The 18,111-nt window shown below is 38.5% G+C and overlaps 1 protein-coding gene across 1 annotated transcript in view; it reads right to left on the bottom strand.

Annotated features, from left to right (window-relative positions):
• RFC3 (replication factor C subunit 3) overlaps nucleotides 1-7,350 on the bottom strand; it is a 10,474-nt gene extending 3,124 nt beyond the window's left edge. The window contains exons 1-7 of the mRNA XM_027907148.1: nucleotides 7,221-7,350; nucleotides 6,326-6,463; nucleotides 5,155-5,222; nucleotides 2,118-2,215; nucleotides 714-895; nucleotides 327-463; nucleotides 108-206 (exon numbers count right to left, since the gene is read on the bottom strand). Of these exons, the coding sequence (XP_027762949.1) occupies nucleotides 108-206; nucleotides 327-463; nucleotides 714-895; nucleotides 2,118-2,215; nucleotides 5,155-5,222; nucleotides 6,326-6,463; nucleotides 7,221-7,307 (809 nt within the window). The 5' untranslated portion in view covers nucleotides 7,308-7,350. The remainder of the gene's footprint in view (nucleotides 1-107; nucleotides 207-326; nucleotides 464-713; nucleotides 896-2,117; nucleotides 2,216-5,154; nucleotides 5,223-6,325; nucleotides 6,464-7,220) is intronic.
• Nucleotides 7,351-18,111: the final 10,761 nt, after the last annotated feature.

The following is an 18,111-nucleotide window of genomic DNA, read 5'->3' as shown; positions in this document are numbered from 1 at the left end:
AAAATTGCACATAACTAAAGATGACATGTTTTTATATTCAGCTTTTTTTTAGGTTCCAGAAAACACCAAAACCAAAATTTATAACTCTAAACAAGTCCATCACCCACCTTTGTGGTGTCTGTTGACCAACAATGGCATTTGCAGTTTCTCTCAAATAAACTTCCCAGTCCATTTCAGGAATGTCTTGATCAGCAGTAAAAGGATACCTACATAATAAAAATTTTAAAAAATTATTATCAGAGCAAATCGTCACCTATTCTAACATGGCCCTAGAAGTAAGGTCATGTCTGACAGCATAATTTACATTAATTTTTGTAGTGACTTACTGTTGTACTCTGCAGCACTCACACATAAGTAGTGCTTTCCGAAGATTCCTGCCAGATTTCTCTGCAATCCTTTGAGCCAGTTCCTGAGGAAGAGTCAAGCCTTCTTTCTTACACACACTGGACAAGACATGGCAGATCTAGATGGAAAACAGATATCAGGGAGTACAACACTTAAGAAACCGCTCAGCAACTACAGATTCTCCTGTCAGAAAGATCTCTGGACCCGAGATGGACCAGTCTTTCATAAGACATGCTCAACAAGTCACCCACCAACCATAAAGAAAAGCTAGGTCACTATGTGAAAGTAAAATATCTTGTAAGTCCACAGCAAGAACTTATCTAGCAGGAATTTTAACATAATGTATTTTTGCTTCTATTTTAACATACATCTTCAATGCTGGGAGCAGGCACTCGTATAGCCAGGCATCTGCTTTGAATAGGTCCTATAATTTTTGACACGGAGTTGCAGCACAGGATCAACCTGCAGGTCGCCATGTACTTCTCCATTGTTCTTCGCAAAGCATGCTGAGCATCTTTAGTGAGTTTGTCAACTTCTGTTAGCAGCACCACTGAAAAAAAAAGGATTAAAAATAGTGGGGTTTTGTATTAATATAAAATCTTTCTAAGAAAACAAATACTTTTGACACACAAGCGATAATACCAGAATAAATGATAATATGCAGAAGAAGGCAGCATGGTTACACAGGCAGGAAAATAAAGATTAAGATAAGTTGTGTGCCTTTTTAACTGTACAATCTGCTCCTTCACACACTATATTCATGTCCTGGAATGTCAATTTCTTCAGAGCACCGCCTGCAATGATTCAGTGCCAAGAAATAATCCAGATAGGTGTAGCAGCTTTCACCCTGATAACTAGTACAGTAAGTTCTTTACAGGAGTTTTGGAGTAAGACATGGAGCAGAAGTTATGGCATAAGGATATATCAAAAAGTAAAATTTCTTGAAAACTCTCCTCAATACATTTTATATCTAAAAGCCAATGTCTTAGCCTGACAAAGGAATAGTAAAAAGCTGCCTTATTATTGTAGCTGCAGCACCTTTCCATGGTCTTTTAAAGAAAAAAAAAGCAATGTATTTAAAAAATGCTTCACAACAATCCGGACACCTAATATGAAGCAGCCAACCTAACCAGACACCCTCTGCAGGTTCCTCCACAGGCAACTGATAGATGGCTCACTTCACTACTCTGAGTTGTCCAGAGCCTGGAGGAAAAAGTCATCCCAGTATTCTTCTTCCAATTCTGGTTATACACACAGCCTAGCAATATCATACAGCTTTCAAGATACTTCGAGGTGCATGATACAACTGCAGCTGTAAGGATATATACATCAATAACTGGTGGAGACAATCAGGGTCTAGAAGCTCAGGTAAAACAGTACTTTCTGGGAACACCAGGACACAGAACAGAAGGAAAATGCAACAAAGTACTAAATCCATGAACACTTTCGCTAATTCCTCCTCTACTATCTATAAAGATTTCCTCTCTCCTAAAATCCCATTATATAGTTCTGATTTTACTTTCAAGTTAGTCATGGGGAGGAAAAATAAGCCAATTATAGCAACATGTGTCTTGGAAAATTCAATGAAAGTCTCCTTCATTTTCTTACCCAGTGTCCCTCTGTACACTATGGATAAAAATCTTCTAAATGGGAATAGGTTTGTTTGTACCTGCATAATGCACAAAGGTACACACATGAAACAACGGGATCAAATTTCTGAAAAAAATCCCAAGTTTAAAAAGCCCTTGACTGGTTTTAACTGTTCTACTCACCTTTAAAATCTCGCTGAGTGCTTGTCTCAAGCTGTTGGGACTGTGCTACTGTCTTCAAGAGTTCCTGAATTACTACACGGTCATTGTTTCCGGCATCACTGTAACAGGAGTTTGAATAAATCATGTTTTAAAACAACTTTGTATTCCATATAAAATACATCCTCCTAAGCAACCTCCTGGTAAACTGATTTAACAAGAAAATTCAGAAACTGTCGAGGTTAGAATTAAGCTCAACATACATACTTTGTTGAATGTTACCTTCCCAGTAATAAAAACAACCCAAAGCTTTTGTGGGCACAGCTGGATTATTAGCACTCTATTGAAGAATAGTGAAACCATTGTCAAATTAGCTCATAAAAATGGAACTCATTCTTCTGGGATAAGAAATCCAAACTTTTGTTAGCTACAACCTGGACAAAGACAGATAATGTGAACACTCTTACTCATTATGGAATGAACAATTAAGTCTAACCACATAACAGGATGCCTGACCCAACAGACTCAAAAGCAGGGTTTTTTTCCCCCCACTAAAAACTAGATGCCATGCCACAAACAACCTAAATGCTTAATGCACACCTCAATGGCAGACACACTGAAGTAACGAGTTACCAGTAAAATACTGACACTAAGATGCTATTACAGCATTAGGTTTGCTTTTTTTTCTCTAAAAAGGCAGGAAAACATGGGGAAATTCTAGACTTCCTCCTGCCCCTTCTCTTCACTGTCCACTACAGTAGCATTGCACAGCTTTCTCAGTCCCCATGTTATAGTAGCTCAGCTAGTTTGACTCAGATTTGACAATCAGAGGGGACTACTGACTTGTAAGGTGAATTACCAAAAAAGCTAATAAAAAGGGGAAGAAAACACTGCCTATTTAGCATCCCAGACAATTGCCTTCAGAGAAGCAGCAGTAGCTCTGCTATATTTCACTGGCAAGGAAATGAAAAGACATTTGTCTGCGCTGTTCTCTTCACCACTCGACCAGAACTTCCCCTTTATTGCCAAGGAGAAGGCAGCAGAACAGAAAGAAGCATATTAGCTCAACAATTCACAAACTGCTCAATGGGCTACGCTGACTTGGACTGCAGAGCTCTGTCCTTCAGCAAGGCAGCAAATCTTTGCTTTTGTATTTGTGCTGTAATCAAAACGAAACAAGCCTTCTACTACAGTTCTACTTATGAGCTATGCCAGTTAGAAATGGGAAGTGATTAAAATAGTGTCCTAACACTTAAGTTATTTTCTGTAGCAACAGAGAACTCAGAGATATAATTTCATGGCAAAAGATTATCCTTGGTATTATGTGACCACATCAAACATTCTAGGAAAACAATGAACAAAGGCAGTTACCAGACAAGCATTTGATTTTTATTGCTCCTTATTCTTTACGGACGCACTAACTCAGCAGAACCTATTTTAAAGCATCTACCCAAGCTAGTCAAGTGACCAGAAGAAAACACTTTGGAATTCAGACAATATTCTCCTTTTGAAGGAAGGAGAACATTTCTGTTAAATGTCACATTTCTATCTCATTTTAACTAAATTTAAGTTTTATAACACAGTCAGTATCCGCATCATCCTTCCCAGAAATCCATTTCCTTTCCCTGTTAGCCATTTATCATTCCCTGTTACTCAAGATGCACAACATGATTTCACTGTATTATAACTCAATCAAACTTCAAAGGCTATAGTACAGCACAGGCAGGTTTACTGTCTGGTTAAACAAAAACATGGCAATTACTTGCTACTTAAAGCCTATGAATCAATATATTAATTCTTAATCAAAACTCAGCACTACTATTATGTACAATAGCCACTACACTAATTCTACACTTTCAGGATTTTTATACCTAAAGTAAAATACAATTATTTTATATGAGATGAGCTTAGTTGGTTAGAGCATGGTGTTAATAACACCAGCGTTGTGGGTTCAATCCCCGTATGGGCCATTCATTTAAGAATTGGACTTGATGGTCCCTCGGGTCCCTTTCAATTCAGAATATTCTGTGAAATCTGTTTCGAGCTCTAAGTACTCTATGCAGTGTAACAGAGGAAGAATTATTAGTATCAGCTTATCAGAGCAGAAGACTGAATGGTGACACATTTTATACCACCAAAATGACATATTCAGTTAACTACCAATAAAACTCTCACCTTTTATTGGTAATTAACTGTTAATTATTTGTGTCTGTATTAGAACACCAGCAGACATTCACTAATCAATACAGAGATTAGCTGCAGAATAAGATTTTTAAGGGGATCTGGTACACGAGAATAGCTTCTAAAATGCAAAGCAGCATGGGCAAAGGTTTAGCAGTAAGCACAAAATTACTTCAGGATACTCATTGTCTTATAATTGCAACTCAGACAACAAAGCCAACATAACCAATACCTCCTAGTGCACAATGATATTCACTCTTATATGATTTAAAGCAATGTTACAGGTTTCAGGCAAATACAAGTGTTTACTTTGGATCAGTGAACTATCACAATTTCACACTGCCAAAGAAGATGTACAGTACCACATCATACCTTCTGGTGTTTAAATCAACATCTGAGCTCACTCAAGACAGGATTCACAGTATTTTGTGGTGGTATTCTTTCTTGTACTTTAAAATGCGTTATTTGAATAGTTACTGGGCAAACCTTGCTTACTTTCAAATTCTTTTAGTTTTGTACTTGTGAGAGAACTAACAATATAGAGGTGTTAGTTCCAATAAAAAATCTGAATATCAACTGAAATGGTTAAGTCTACGAATCCAGAATTGTTTCCGTTACCCAGTCCTAAACAACAGCATGCTTACGTGGTTAGTTAAGCAGAACATTAGTGTCTTTAGTATGCAGCAATCCCAATTTCTGTTCAGAGTTGTTCAATTAAAAATCCTCTCTCTGTTCTCATTTGCAGACCAAACCCATAAACCATTACCAAATTTGCTCAGGCAACAAATTGGGCAATCAGTCCCTCATGTCCAGGCTGAAATCACCTACAACATGACCATTAGCTTATCTTGGAAGTGGGGCATTTTTACTGTACACTTACCTTGGGTTAACTTCAAGGTGATAATTACTTGCAATGGTGCTAATTTCAATTTTCTTCTTAGAAGGTGCCTATATAGAAAGTAAGTGTTAATGTTTAGGAAGTGTTCTAAAAATCCATCTTATAAACTACAACAGCCAAACCAAGAGCCTCAGAGATCAAAGAACTGCTGAGACACTGGACTTGCGTATCTCCTATGCCTCCAACCCCACCTCCAAAAGAAAAAAGGAGAACTGACACATCATCCAGCTGTGAAATAACAACGATTATTATAGCAACACCTGCTATGTATTACTGCATACTCCAGTTACTCCAGAGTCCTGTAAAAGAAGGCTTATTACTGGAATCAGCTATTCAAAATAAGTGACACTTTGCCCACTCAAAGAAAAGTTTTGTAGGCAAAACTACTGGACAGGCCCGAAGAGGTTGTTAACTTCTTCCGTCAAAGAATTTCAAGTCTCTGCTTTGAAGAAAACATTACTATTTATAGCACCACTGAATTTAGGTCTGAACAGTTAAATATATTCCATATTTATTTCATCCAGTTTAAATATATTATTTATTCCACCACTGAGAATTAAAAAGAAAACATTAAATAACCTATATTTTTATGAAGCCCGATAGCCCCTTGCTGGTTAAGTCTTCTACAGCAAGGATTTTTAATAGGGAATATATAAACGCCTAAGACCAGGGCAGATAAAATTTAAATTGATTTTTTTTTGGCTGAAATTGCCACTATGAGAACAAGAAAACAAGGTAAAATTTGAATATATGCAAAAAGCAGCGCTAAGGATTAATAACCCTTATTCTACAGACAAACCAAATTTCATTCAGAATTAGTCTGTCATGACAGATGATACTGTTCAAACCAACCTCTAAACAACAAATTAAAATCCCCACCCCAAACAAAACAACACATAAGAACAGCCAACCAGGCACAGAAAACAGAGAACCCCACATCCTGAAGACCTAGAGAACAAGAACATTTGGAAAACTATTTGTTCAAATAACCAAACTAGTATAATTAATTACATAAAAAAGTCTGAATATACTGGGGAGGGGGGGAATTAGTTTTAAAACTCATAAAAATTTAAAGGCCTTACAACAGAAACCTATCAGTATATCCATGTTACTTCACAGCAGATGGGAGACTTGTTTTTTTTTTTTTTTTTACCGTTATACTCTGATGCTCAATCCTCAGTTTCTCCACTCCTGCACCATACAATTCCCTTAACAAGCACATTATTCTCGTCTTTTTTCCAGCTCCTGATGGTCCATACACCAACAGATGAGGAAAGTCGCCACATTGAACCTGAACAAAAAGCAACAAGATTAGTTAGTTAAAACAGTGTTTTCTTTATAAGAGAGTATGCACCCTTCCATTCTCACCCAAGTTTAAGTTAAATAACTTTTCCAGCTCCATGATAACATAGTACCTAGAATTAAAACTGCTGAATCCCTTTCCTGCAGCAACATTTCCTATAGAACATATTTTTCTGAAAGCCATGTGCAACTTATTTAACTTCAAACACTCCATCCCTCAACAAATACCCCGAACAAACCAACAAACAACAAAATCCTCAAAAAACCCACCCCAGCATTTACATGCTTTCCAGGGTTACTAGAATGACAGCTGCAATAAACACACGGTTAAAAGGCTTAAAAGAAAGATTAAAACAGACACAGAGAGAAAGAGTGAGAGAAAATAACTTGGGAGTTTCACTTGCAAGCTTTGAATATAGGCAAAGGAGTAACAGGTAGCCTGTGTTTAAATGGAAGGGACCCCCAGCGGTCCATCTGCTCCAACCCCCCTGCTCAGGCAGGGCCATCCCAGAGCACATGGCATAGGACTGTGTCCAGACGATTGCTGGATTATCTCCCGTGAGGGAGGCTCCATAACCTCTCCGCACAACCTGTTCCAATGCGCGGTCCCCCGCACAGCAAAGAAGCTCCCTCCCATACTGAGGCGGAATCCCAACCCCCGAGGCACCGTTCCTGCGGGGAGGAAAGCACCCGGAGGCCACAGGGCCGCGGCGGCCTCGGGGGGAGGCCGTGCGTGCCGCACTGACCAGGTTGCGGAGCCGCGCCGCCTGCTCGCGGTGGAAGTCGAGGCGGGCGAGAGCGCCGGGCCGGTGCTTGTCGGCCCACAGGCTCATGGCGCCGCAAAGCCCGCGCCGCGGTGGCAGCAGGCGCGCCCGATACGGCGGCTGCCGAGGGACAAACTACGGCGGCCCCGCCCCCGCGGCTCCCTCAGCCCGGCCCAGGGCAGGGTGGATAGTTCCAGGGGCCCCGGTCGGTGCCTGCCGGGAGTGGGTTCCCCCTTCCCGAGTGACAGAGCCAGCAGGCGGCACTGCGCTCTGCGAGGGCTTTTCCGAAACAGCCCCATAGCAGTCACTGCGAAGGACATTAACTCCATAGACATTATCCCTACCCCCGCTCTACCCCCAGAAACACCGCTCAGGCTCCCCGCCGGGGGACGGAGCCCTCCGAGCTCCGTTCGAAATCAGTTCTCTCCAGGGTCGTTTCGCAGAATCACGGAAGCAGTTTAAGTTGGGAAAGACCTCTGGGACAGATCATCGAGTCTAACCTGTGACCAAACACCGCCACGTCAACTGGTCCATGGCACTGAGTGCCACATCCTGTCTTTCCTTAAACACCTCCAGGGATGGTGAATCCACCATCCCCCTGGGCAGCCCGTTCCAATGTCTCATCACTCTTTCTGTGAAGAAATTGTTCCTCATGTCCAACCTAAGCATCCCTTGGCGCAGCTTAAGGCTATAAAGAGAGAGAGCTTATAATTAGACTGTAATTCGGAATATGCATTCCCCAAAACCCCACAACGCCTAAAAAAGCTTGTGTTTCTTTCTTGTTAGTTGGTGAACACATTGCTGTTATCTTATTAATAATGTCCATTACAATCTGACGACATCCATCTTGCCATTTGATTCACAAAAACTGGATGTCCTGCGCTGGCCCCTTTACCTTACTTTGTTTTATGGCAAAAAAGCAGCTTTCAGAAGGATTCAGATTATTTGCTTCCATTGCTTGAAAACTTCCACCATGTTGCCCCACACAATTATATCACCAATATGTTGCAGGTGTTCCAGAGCTTCACCCTATTCTAGTGCAGTCTGAATCACTCCATGGCAGATAGTAGCACTGTGTTTCCACCCTTGGGGCAGTCAGTTCTGTGGGCAGTCAATTCTGTGTCTGATCCTTCGTCTCAGTGTTACCCTGAGTTTGCTGTCTCATTATGAATCAGTCAGTTGCCCACTGTTTATGTAGTGCACAGAGAATTTGCAAGCTCCATCTATGTGTGGGGCTTATATGCAGAATAAGAATATGCATATAAGCCACACACATAGATGGAGCTTGCATAGAATTACATAAAGCATGTGTATGTAACAGAAAAACTCTCATTTTGTTCCTTTGTGTAGTTTCCCTAATAAATTAAGCATCATGCACAAGTGATATTAGTTGAAAGCAGAATTCCTTGAAGTGATGAAATATAGATATACACATGAATAGTCTGTAAAGTGTCTAATTTTTTTATGATTTCTGTGAAAAAAATTATAGTGAGATGAAACGTTCATGTTATGTTCATGCTTTACCAGCTCTGTGTGCACATTTATTCACACAGTCAGAATGCATAAGGCAGTTAATGGCTTCACTAACCGAGACATTTAAGTTACTCATAAAGATCACAAAAACCTACTGGGGGCACTAGGTAGTAGAACACTTCCATTGATACCATATTACCTGTTTATCTGAAATAGTTACATTACTTACTCTCATAGACACTTATTAATCAGTTTTATTTGCATATTGCCATGAATTAGCAAATTCTACAACTACCTGAAAGGAGGTTGTAGGCAGGTGGAAGTCAGGCAACTAGTGACAGGACAACAGGCTGAAGTCTTAAGCTGTGCAAGAGGAGGTTTAGGTTAGACATTAGGAGAAAATTCTTTACATAAAGTGTCATTAGATATTGGAATGGGCTGCCCAGGGATGTGGTGGAGTCCTTGTCCCTGGATATGTTTAAGGAAAGACTGGATGTGGCACTCAGTGCCATGGTCTAGTTGACGTGGTATTGTGTAGTAAATTGTACCCAGTGATCTCATAGGTCTTTTCCAATCTGATTGATTCTGTGATTCTCCTGTTACTGCTTTGTCAGCACTGTCCTGGTACATGACTGAGTCTGTGAAAGCTGCAGCAGCAGTAACCTGCCCAGGGCTTGCCTTCATATCCTTTGTTATACTCAGCACCACAGAGTGGCCTGTTCCTCTGCCATTTTTTACATTCACATTTTGTGGGTCTACAGTGTTTCTCATGTGTGCCTGTTCTCTCTGCTCCTCACCTGCATTCTTCAAAGTAATCTCTGAATTTGACCATTAATTTCCTTGGTATCCTCTTTGGTTAGCTGTATTTATTACTTACCTTTTTTATGCTTTTTCAAATCCTTAGCTCATTTGACTGACTTTTTAATAAATTCTGAATGATATGATGTTCTTCTTGTGTCTGTCAATGTCATGCTTAACTTAATTGCAACTTCTTGATAACTCTTTATAACCTACACAATTTTTCCAGCCTCCAGAGAGTTTTTGCTAACACATGCCAGCTTCCAGCAAGAGCTCTGACAGGTACTCCAGGCTTTTAAAGTATCAGTGAAAACAAATCTTTTTTGGATGAGGTCAGACTTCAGCAAGCATGATTCAGTCCAGAAGGCTTTTAGATACTTTCAGCTCCCAAAGAGATCAAGGAGTGAAGACATGTAGCATCTCTGAAATGCCCTAGTCTCTTTTTATTGTTAGCTCTATTTATTATTAAAAACTTCCACAGGATTTCTTCTTATCCTGAGAAGAAAACCTTGGAAACTGTGCCCTACTTCAGCAATACATTTAAGCATGGGCTTACGCTTATGTTTTCAGTAATTTCTTAATATAGAAAGTAATTAGGCAGATGAACAAAATTAATTTGTTAAGTAAAAATTTTATCATTTTAAAACCTGGGCCAGCTTGAAGCATTGCGGTTATGGTACTTTATATCTGATTAAAATGAGCTATAATGCTTTGATTTTCTGCTTCATTATTTTTCTAACTTTACTATAAATGTGAACAAAAATAACTAAATATCTAAAATGGAATGGTTTAGCCAAGTATTTAGCATGAATAATACAAGACACTCTGGCAATTTCAGCTGCAGTCACAATTCACTCAAATACAAAGACTGTTAGAATATGTCTTCACTCATTTTGTTCAGTCCAGCAGAAAGGTCAAAAGGTAAAACGACTTCTCTGCATGAATAAGCTAGACAATGTATCTGAAAATAGAGATTTTAACTACAAATGGCATTTTAAGCCTCTTACTACCAGCAGGCATGTTATTAGAAAGTGACTCAATGTCAGGCCCTATAAGAGAAACTCCATCTTGTACCCAGATTGAAGCAAAACTGTAAGACCTGGGTCCTGTTCTTATATATGTATATAAAAAGTAGTTTTTAACCAGCTTTAAACCAGTTATTGAAACAGTGCTAGAACAAAATAGAGCATTCTTATAATGACCTCCTAAATATCTTTACAGCATGATTGGTGCTGGCAATCAGAGTAGCCATTAACAAGTCCAAGTACTATTTTACTGTACAACTTGTGTTTTCCAGACAGAAGATTGTTTGCCTTCCTTTGATCCTTCAGGCTGTTCTGTTTGGCTTCCTTTGATCCTTCAGGCTGTTTAGCTGACTCAGAAAAATTTTTCTCTTCAGTTTCAAATATTTCAGCAGATCATTGCCACTCTGTTGGCTGTCAGTCCAGGTTATGTCACCCTGTCCCCATCAGAGCACCTATATTGCTGCAAGAAAATTGTAGCATGTCAAGAAAGACCAGATCACTAATTACAATGCAAAGAAAACAAAAACAAAAACAAAAGACCATAATAAAGTGACATCTGTTCTGTTGGTGACACGCTGATGTCATGCAGATTGAATATGACAATGAAAAAAAAAACATAAATGGTGATAGCTAAAGAAAAATCTAAACCAAACATATAGATTGGCATGCATTAAAGAAGCTGCTTCTTTATAAGAGATGTAAAATCAAGGAATCCTTTTTCTTCAGGAGTCTGATGGTTTGTCTTACAATCCCTTATTTAGTCTGGAAAATTAAAGTAATAAAAACATCATAGGAGTTTTTCATGCAGAATGAAGCAAGCTAAAAAGATGTAAGAAGATAGGTTTTCATAACTACTGGAAGTGCATTCTGGAAAAAGCTACAAAGATAACACTGAATTGGAAGATACTTTGGAGGATACATGCTGTCCATCAATCATTACCGTAAAATCTTTCATACATTCGTCCATGTGGAGAAGATTAAATAAAGCCCTTTCCTAAACATGTGGAAAGATGAAAATAATTAGGTATATTAAAACAACAATAACAACGACAAAACAAACAAACAAACAAAAAACCTCACAAGATTTGTTCTGATTTAATCAGCACTTCTTCATGCTCTGACTCCTGCTGCTAAGGACCAGGCACTGCTCAACTTCCCTAGTCTCTAAAGTGCCTGGAGAAGTAGAAGAAAAAAAGATGAGATATGTTTTTTGTTCTTATGTTCCCAGTGGTTTCAATTGGGCATACCTGTCCAAACCTGAGACCCTTTTTTTCCAACATTAAGAATTGTCCAGCTACACATTTAAGCAAGATTTACAGCAGCATAGTTAATCATAATAGAGAAACCTAAGGAGGCAGTTGACATTGTTTAAATAGACTGATCATAAATTCAAACATCTGTCTGGGGACACGTAGAGTTATAGATCCTATCTTCAGATGAACTTCTGCTATGTTAAATACATACCCATTTTCTACTGAAGGTTTTGATAAAAATCATAGGAGATTTTCGTATGTAATTTAGGTCTTTCCCCTCTGAGTTTTATGAGGTCACTGACTAACAGATACAATCATGTGCTTCAGTTTCCTCCAGCCTGCATTTTGCAAAAACAGAAGAACAGCAACAAAGGAAGCTCTTGTCCACTTCAGATTGATGATTTGAGTTTAAGCCTCCTGGAAGTGTTCTGAAAATGACTCAATAAGTTAAGAAATATTCAGCATTCTTTTCTGGGTGTATTCTAAATAAGACACACAAGTACCTTACAGAAACTAATTGTGAAGCTCTTTAAAGAATGGCATGATGTCAGATATTTGAATATATGAAGAAATATTGGTGCCTGACCTGTAATTAGGAATCTTGTGAAGATGTTGATATTATGACATTTTTTGTCTCTTTCTAGACAAGGGTAGATGTCGCTAACAAACAGCTATTTGGATTATTTTTAAATCTAGGGGGTTTGTTTCTGTTCTCATCAGGTCTTAAACTAGAAATTTTTTTATTGACTTGACCTACTTTTACAGTGAAAAAAAATCATGAAAAATAATGCATTTTTGCAAAAAATCAGATGAGTTACATCCTAGATACCTCTGCCTGTAGTATCCTAACTAATGTGACTAAGATGTGTCTTTTACATTTCTAACATTTGAAAACTCAATTTTCTATATATAAGTTTTTCTCTTGATGATAAATGTTTCAGCTCCTTTGAATTCATAGAATATTAATAAATTAAATTCAGGCACCTCTGAACACATCTTGGTGTTTTTCCAAAAATAGCAATAAATGTGACATGGAAAAAAAGTCAGATTTCTAATGCATTCCTTCAAAGTTACTAAAAAACGATGTTACCCAAACCCATATCTATCCTGTGCCATTGGCAAGACACGATGTTTGCCCCTAATCATGGTTTTCATAAATTGGCTGAAACTCAATGGTTCTATAGCACATGCTGTGTTTTATGAACCTAGTAATTTTTCAGAGCTTGACAATCATAATTTCATCTCCTATAAAATAATCAAATTATGCTTGTTAGATCTCTTTTATTCAGGCCACAGCAGTCTTGTTCATGTCTCTTAATTTGTCTTTTCCCTTGTAGAGTAATTACATTTTTGTTGAATCAATGGACACACTGAAGCTTTTGAATTTCCTGGTTTCTCCTGAGGCTCTTCATTTTCAGAAGAGTTTTCATCTTAAGTTCAATGTTAGTTTCAGTAAATTTTATTAATCTTTCAAGTTTTGTTTTGATGTCAGTCAGTAAACTCATCAGAGGTTTACACAGATTTACTAGCTAATCTGAGGCCTGTTCATGTGTCAGTAGGTGGAATCTTAAAAGCAGTATATTCTCATGTCTTCACTGGAAATGTGTTTCTGTTATAACAACAGAACATGCTACATCATGCTACACTTCCCAGTTTTATACATTAAAATGCCCAATACACAATGACAAAAGAAATCTGGAGTAGAAATTTTGTTTGAAAAACATTTACCACACATTTATCTGCCTTTGTGGACATAACACAAAGTGTGACCTAACTGTGGTCTTGGAAAATCACCACAGAGCATTCCCAACTGTGAAAAGCTGTTAGATATGTCTTCATACTGCTGCATTGCTATTGATGTGAATGGGAATGAACCTCAGTCATTATGCTGCAAGGCTTTACCAGCCAAGATTAGATGACTGACTTCCAGTTCTTCAACATTGCAACAGTAAAAGGACAAAACTCTAGCTTTTCTTTCTGTCCAGAAAAAAGAAAACTGTGTCATAAGGTCTTCTGATCATTCCTCTGGTTCTTACGTTTCTTAGGAAAAGATACTCTAAAATTAATGGGTTTTGTTGAAATAGGCAATATAAAACACAGCTCTAAATGCTAAACACTCATTGAGGAACAGCATGCTGTTGAATTTAAGGAAAATGAGACATCAAATATAAGGAAAATGAGATCAAATATTTTGCATTAGTTCTCTTCATCTATTTTGTCCTCCCACTTCTTCGTCTATCTGTCTGAATTCACATTTCCTTACAGTGAAAAGAACAACTCATGATTACAGTGAAAAACTGTGTGAAGAGACTCTTTTCAAACTTTAGTGCAAGTGAATTCATATGAATAATTTGCTGTATTCATGGCAAAGCTGTTCTCTTGTTTCATTTTGCCTCAGGTGTCTATCCTCTGGAAGAATCAGCTTAAACTATCAACATATAAAGGCCTCAAAGAACCATTAAGTTCATCCTTCAGATATGCAGTTGTTAAAATTTGTGGGTTATTTTCTAGCTGCACACATGTGACTGCACTGTTTGTGATAGAGAAATAAGGTGCATGGGCTAACACTTTATACCTTTTTTAATTATTTCAACTGTGGCTGCCATGCTTCTTTCTCTTCCTCTCCTCCCAAATTTCTACCCTTTACACTTTCCTGTTACTGTGCTTATCTAATTCCATGAAAAGCCAGTTTAGTGAGCTAAATGGGCAATAAAAGTAATTATATTTTTCTACTCTAGATCCCTGGAATTTCTGCTATAGAATCATGTGGGTGCAGGGAGTTGAAAAGACTTTACTTGTGCTTACTTCAAGCAGTTTAAAATCTTGTGGAGCCACATTGTCAGAACGATGCATTAGTGCTATATTTTCTGCCCTATCCTTAACTTTTTTCTGTTTACATATAGAGACCTAAGACCACTCTTGGTATTTGTGTAAATGGCCACTCTTTCATAGTCTGATCTGGATGATGAGGAACCTCCCTGTTTCTAAACAGCTCTTCATTAAGACAGTTCTTTACAGGGATATTGTGGCTATGAGTAGCATTCATGTGCACAGACTGTCCCTTTTGCTGCCCTCTACACAATTTTCTTTTCTGGAATCTGTTTTTATTTCTACTGTGTTCTCTGCACTTGGGCATCGTTGCTTTTATCAATCTGTAATACCTTCATGCAGTGGCTAATTAGAAGTCTGTATCAGACGTCAAAACTGTGGCGAATTCTTTGTATCTAAAAGATACTTATTTTTTAATAAGTAATAAGCTTGTTAATAAGTTAATAAGCTTGATGGGAAAGCAGTAAATAGCAAGATCAGTGTATTTTGCCTCTTTGGATGCCAGCACATATTTTTTGACCTGGTCAGTGGGTTCCATTGAGTGCTCTAGACATAGTTCCTTGCAGATCATGTCTGTGAGGCTACATAAACTTGTACAGTTCTGTTTGTTCAAGTGACCTTTGCTTGCTAATCACAATGCTTTCAGTAAATGAAACGAGAGAGTAGACATTCTCAGTGAATGAGATGACCTGTCATCAAATGTTATGGACCATCCATGGGTCCTATTCAGAATAGTCCAGGCTTCCATTTGAGCAAGTATTCATTGGCCCAATCAAAATCCTGTCAAATACCATGTAAATAGTTTAATGATACAGGCTGTGGCAGGATATAGCCATCCTGATAAGACCTAAAATCTAATCCAGCTATCGTACAAGCTATCACGCAAGATCTACTGCTGAAGCCAGGGTGTTGTCTTGGTGTTAATAATGCTACAACCATCCTGGTTCACCAGACTGAATACACATCCTGCTTTCTGAAGTCTGATTTGACAGATAAGCTGATAGTTGACTGTAAATCTGTGACTAGCAGTCAATCACTTTATACTGTAAAAGTCCAGTACCCTTTCATGCAGTCAGGTTTTTCTGGCATAACCCTTCTTGGGGTCTATGAGTGGAGATTCCTCCCTTAGGCTGGGGACACCTCCCAAGGATACTCCTCGAGGTTGAGAGAAAGAGATCTCCCCACGAGCGTTGGTACGGACCAGCCTTGCTGATAGCCACATGAAAAAACTTAAGCACAGGAGACAGACTGCTTATGTTGTTTCTGGGGACTAAGGGGCATGAACTCAAAGTAGCACTTTCAGAGGTTCCAAACAAGAAGAATGTGGTTCTCCAGAGTATACTGTAGAGGCTAAAAGTTTACAGGATTTGGGGAGGAGGCCACATAAACTCGCAGAAGAAAAAGCAATGTTTACTGACTTTGTGGAAGCTACATTAGGCCCAGAGGGCCCCTAGAACACCACTGTTTGAATTTGGGAAAAGGTCCAGGGAAATTATCGCTCTATATTTGCCCCCCTTTTCTACTCTGTCCTGTACATCTTCTGTGGCTGCTCTGAGAGAAAGGATACTGAACTGGAGTTAGCCGGTGCAGCTGCTGTGGCCTCCCATATTTATCTTCAGTCTCATCTCTGTCCCTGTCATGCATCCAGTGAATTCAAGAAATACAGAGTCTGCTGCTTGGACTGTTATTTTTTTTCCATTGCTTTATATGGGGATTTAGTCTAGACAGGATCAAGTTGGACATATTTTTTCAGCACTTACAGACCTAGGTGCTTTTGTCATTGTAAGCTTCCTGCTTAGCTTAGTAAGCTCTTAATTAGCTTCTATATCTTTTCTGTCATTCTTCCGCTCAGCCAGAGTAGACCATTTCTTCCAGGAAGCAGAAATTTGGCTTTTTAGGCCATTAGTGCCTCTGCTGGTAAATTGTCTTGCCCCCAGAAAAAGCTGCTGTAATTCTTTAACACTGCCAGACAATAAACCCTTTCTTTCTCTCATACTTTTTCCTGTCAACGCCTTGTTCCAGAAAGTCTGCCTTTCTGCTGCTTTCTTGGTAACCGATGGAAGAAGTCATGGGCCTATTTGCATTCTGCATCATTGTGCTGTGTCTGAGCAGCAGCATGAAGTGTCTGCACTTAGTGTGTCAGATATGTCATGCCTTTTCAATTTCAGCTCTGTTACCACTTTTTACCTGCAAATCCTTCAACGGGCTCATATTCTAGAAAATAGAGCTGTAATTTACTGTGACATGACTTTCCCTATTAGAGATGAGTACATCTGTTCACTCAGCTATGGCTTCCTCAGCACCCTCCAGTAGCAACATAATTAGAGTTCTGATTGCAACCTGCTAATGATTCCTTCCCCAAATATCTCCCAATCTAATTTTAAATGTGACATAGCAAATGGTGCTAATAAACAGCAAGGAGAGAACATGATAGGGGAAAGAAAAAGAGTTATAGCAATATCAGTAGGAAAATTTATTAAAGCATTGAGTTCATGAGTGTGAACTCACAAGTTTCTAAAAGCATTAGAGGTTTAGGATTGTCTAAGAAGACAAAGACAGAGATGTGGAGTACATTCAGGACCATATCACTGGGTTTATCTTGCATATTGTACATTACCTTAACTTGTTGGTGCTAAAGATACAAACATAAAATTTCCTTCTGCTCTTAATAGAAATTTTCTTTTACTTGTAATAGACATCTAAAGTCTTTTGTTCTAGGTAAAATGTTATTTCAGAAAACTTCTTTTTATCACACTGGCGATTATCAAAAAAAATTCCGAGACCTTCCACTGACTTCAGAAGGCAACTGATCAGCTTTACTGTATGGCTGCTTGAATACATTTGAAGCCCATACTGTATTCTGTAGTCAAGGAGCCCCTGAGAGAAGTCAGATATTTAAATTTAAAAGATGACACTATTAAAGGTTTTGGTACTATCAAAAGCTTTAATCATTAAATTATTATGGAAATGGGCGGATTTATATCACAGTGAAGGAAATAGTCATTTTTCCATTGATTTCCATTCAGGATTTTTGCCATTCATGTTTTCCATTTGGGATTTTATCTATAATGTTCAAAGGATATTTGATTTATTATATTTCCAATCTTACTAACTTTTCAATATATTTAGTAATATAGTGGAATATTCGTTCTTGGGCAATCCAGATGCTCCACTGTTACAGAAGCACCCTCAGGTAAAGTCTCATTGCTTTCTTCTCCCTTTTGTTTTTGCAACCTCTGTTTATCCTTGAACACCATATGGTGCGTGTTCTTAACATCATTTATCAATATATCATCGTACATTCTGGTGCCCTCTTGTACATGCTGGTGTCAGTCATCCTGTGATTTCAGAATATAGGGATGGTCCAAAGGTTTTTTGTTTCCAACAATCAAACACTGTGGATTAATTATTTATGTAAACCTAATTATTTCCCACTGAATTTATTAAAAAGAGAAAAATAAAGCTATTTAAATCTTCAACATCAAAGAGTAAGCA

Source organism: Empidonax traillii, unplaced genomic scaffold, assembly GCF_003031625.1.
Source record: "Empidonax traillii isolate 1590-97213 ecotype Southwest subspecies unplaced genomic scaffold, ASM303162v1 scaffold1410:size114216, whole genome shotgun sequence".
Classification (NCBI taxonomy): Eukaryota; Metazoa; Chordata; class Aves; order Passeriformes; family Tyrannidae; genus Empidonax; species Empidonax traillii.
The sequence above is the reverse complement of the archived record's forward strand: the minus strand, read 5'-3'. Positions and strand labels throughout refer to the sequence as shown.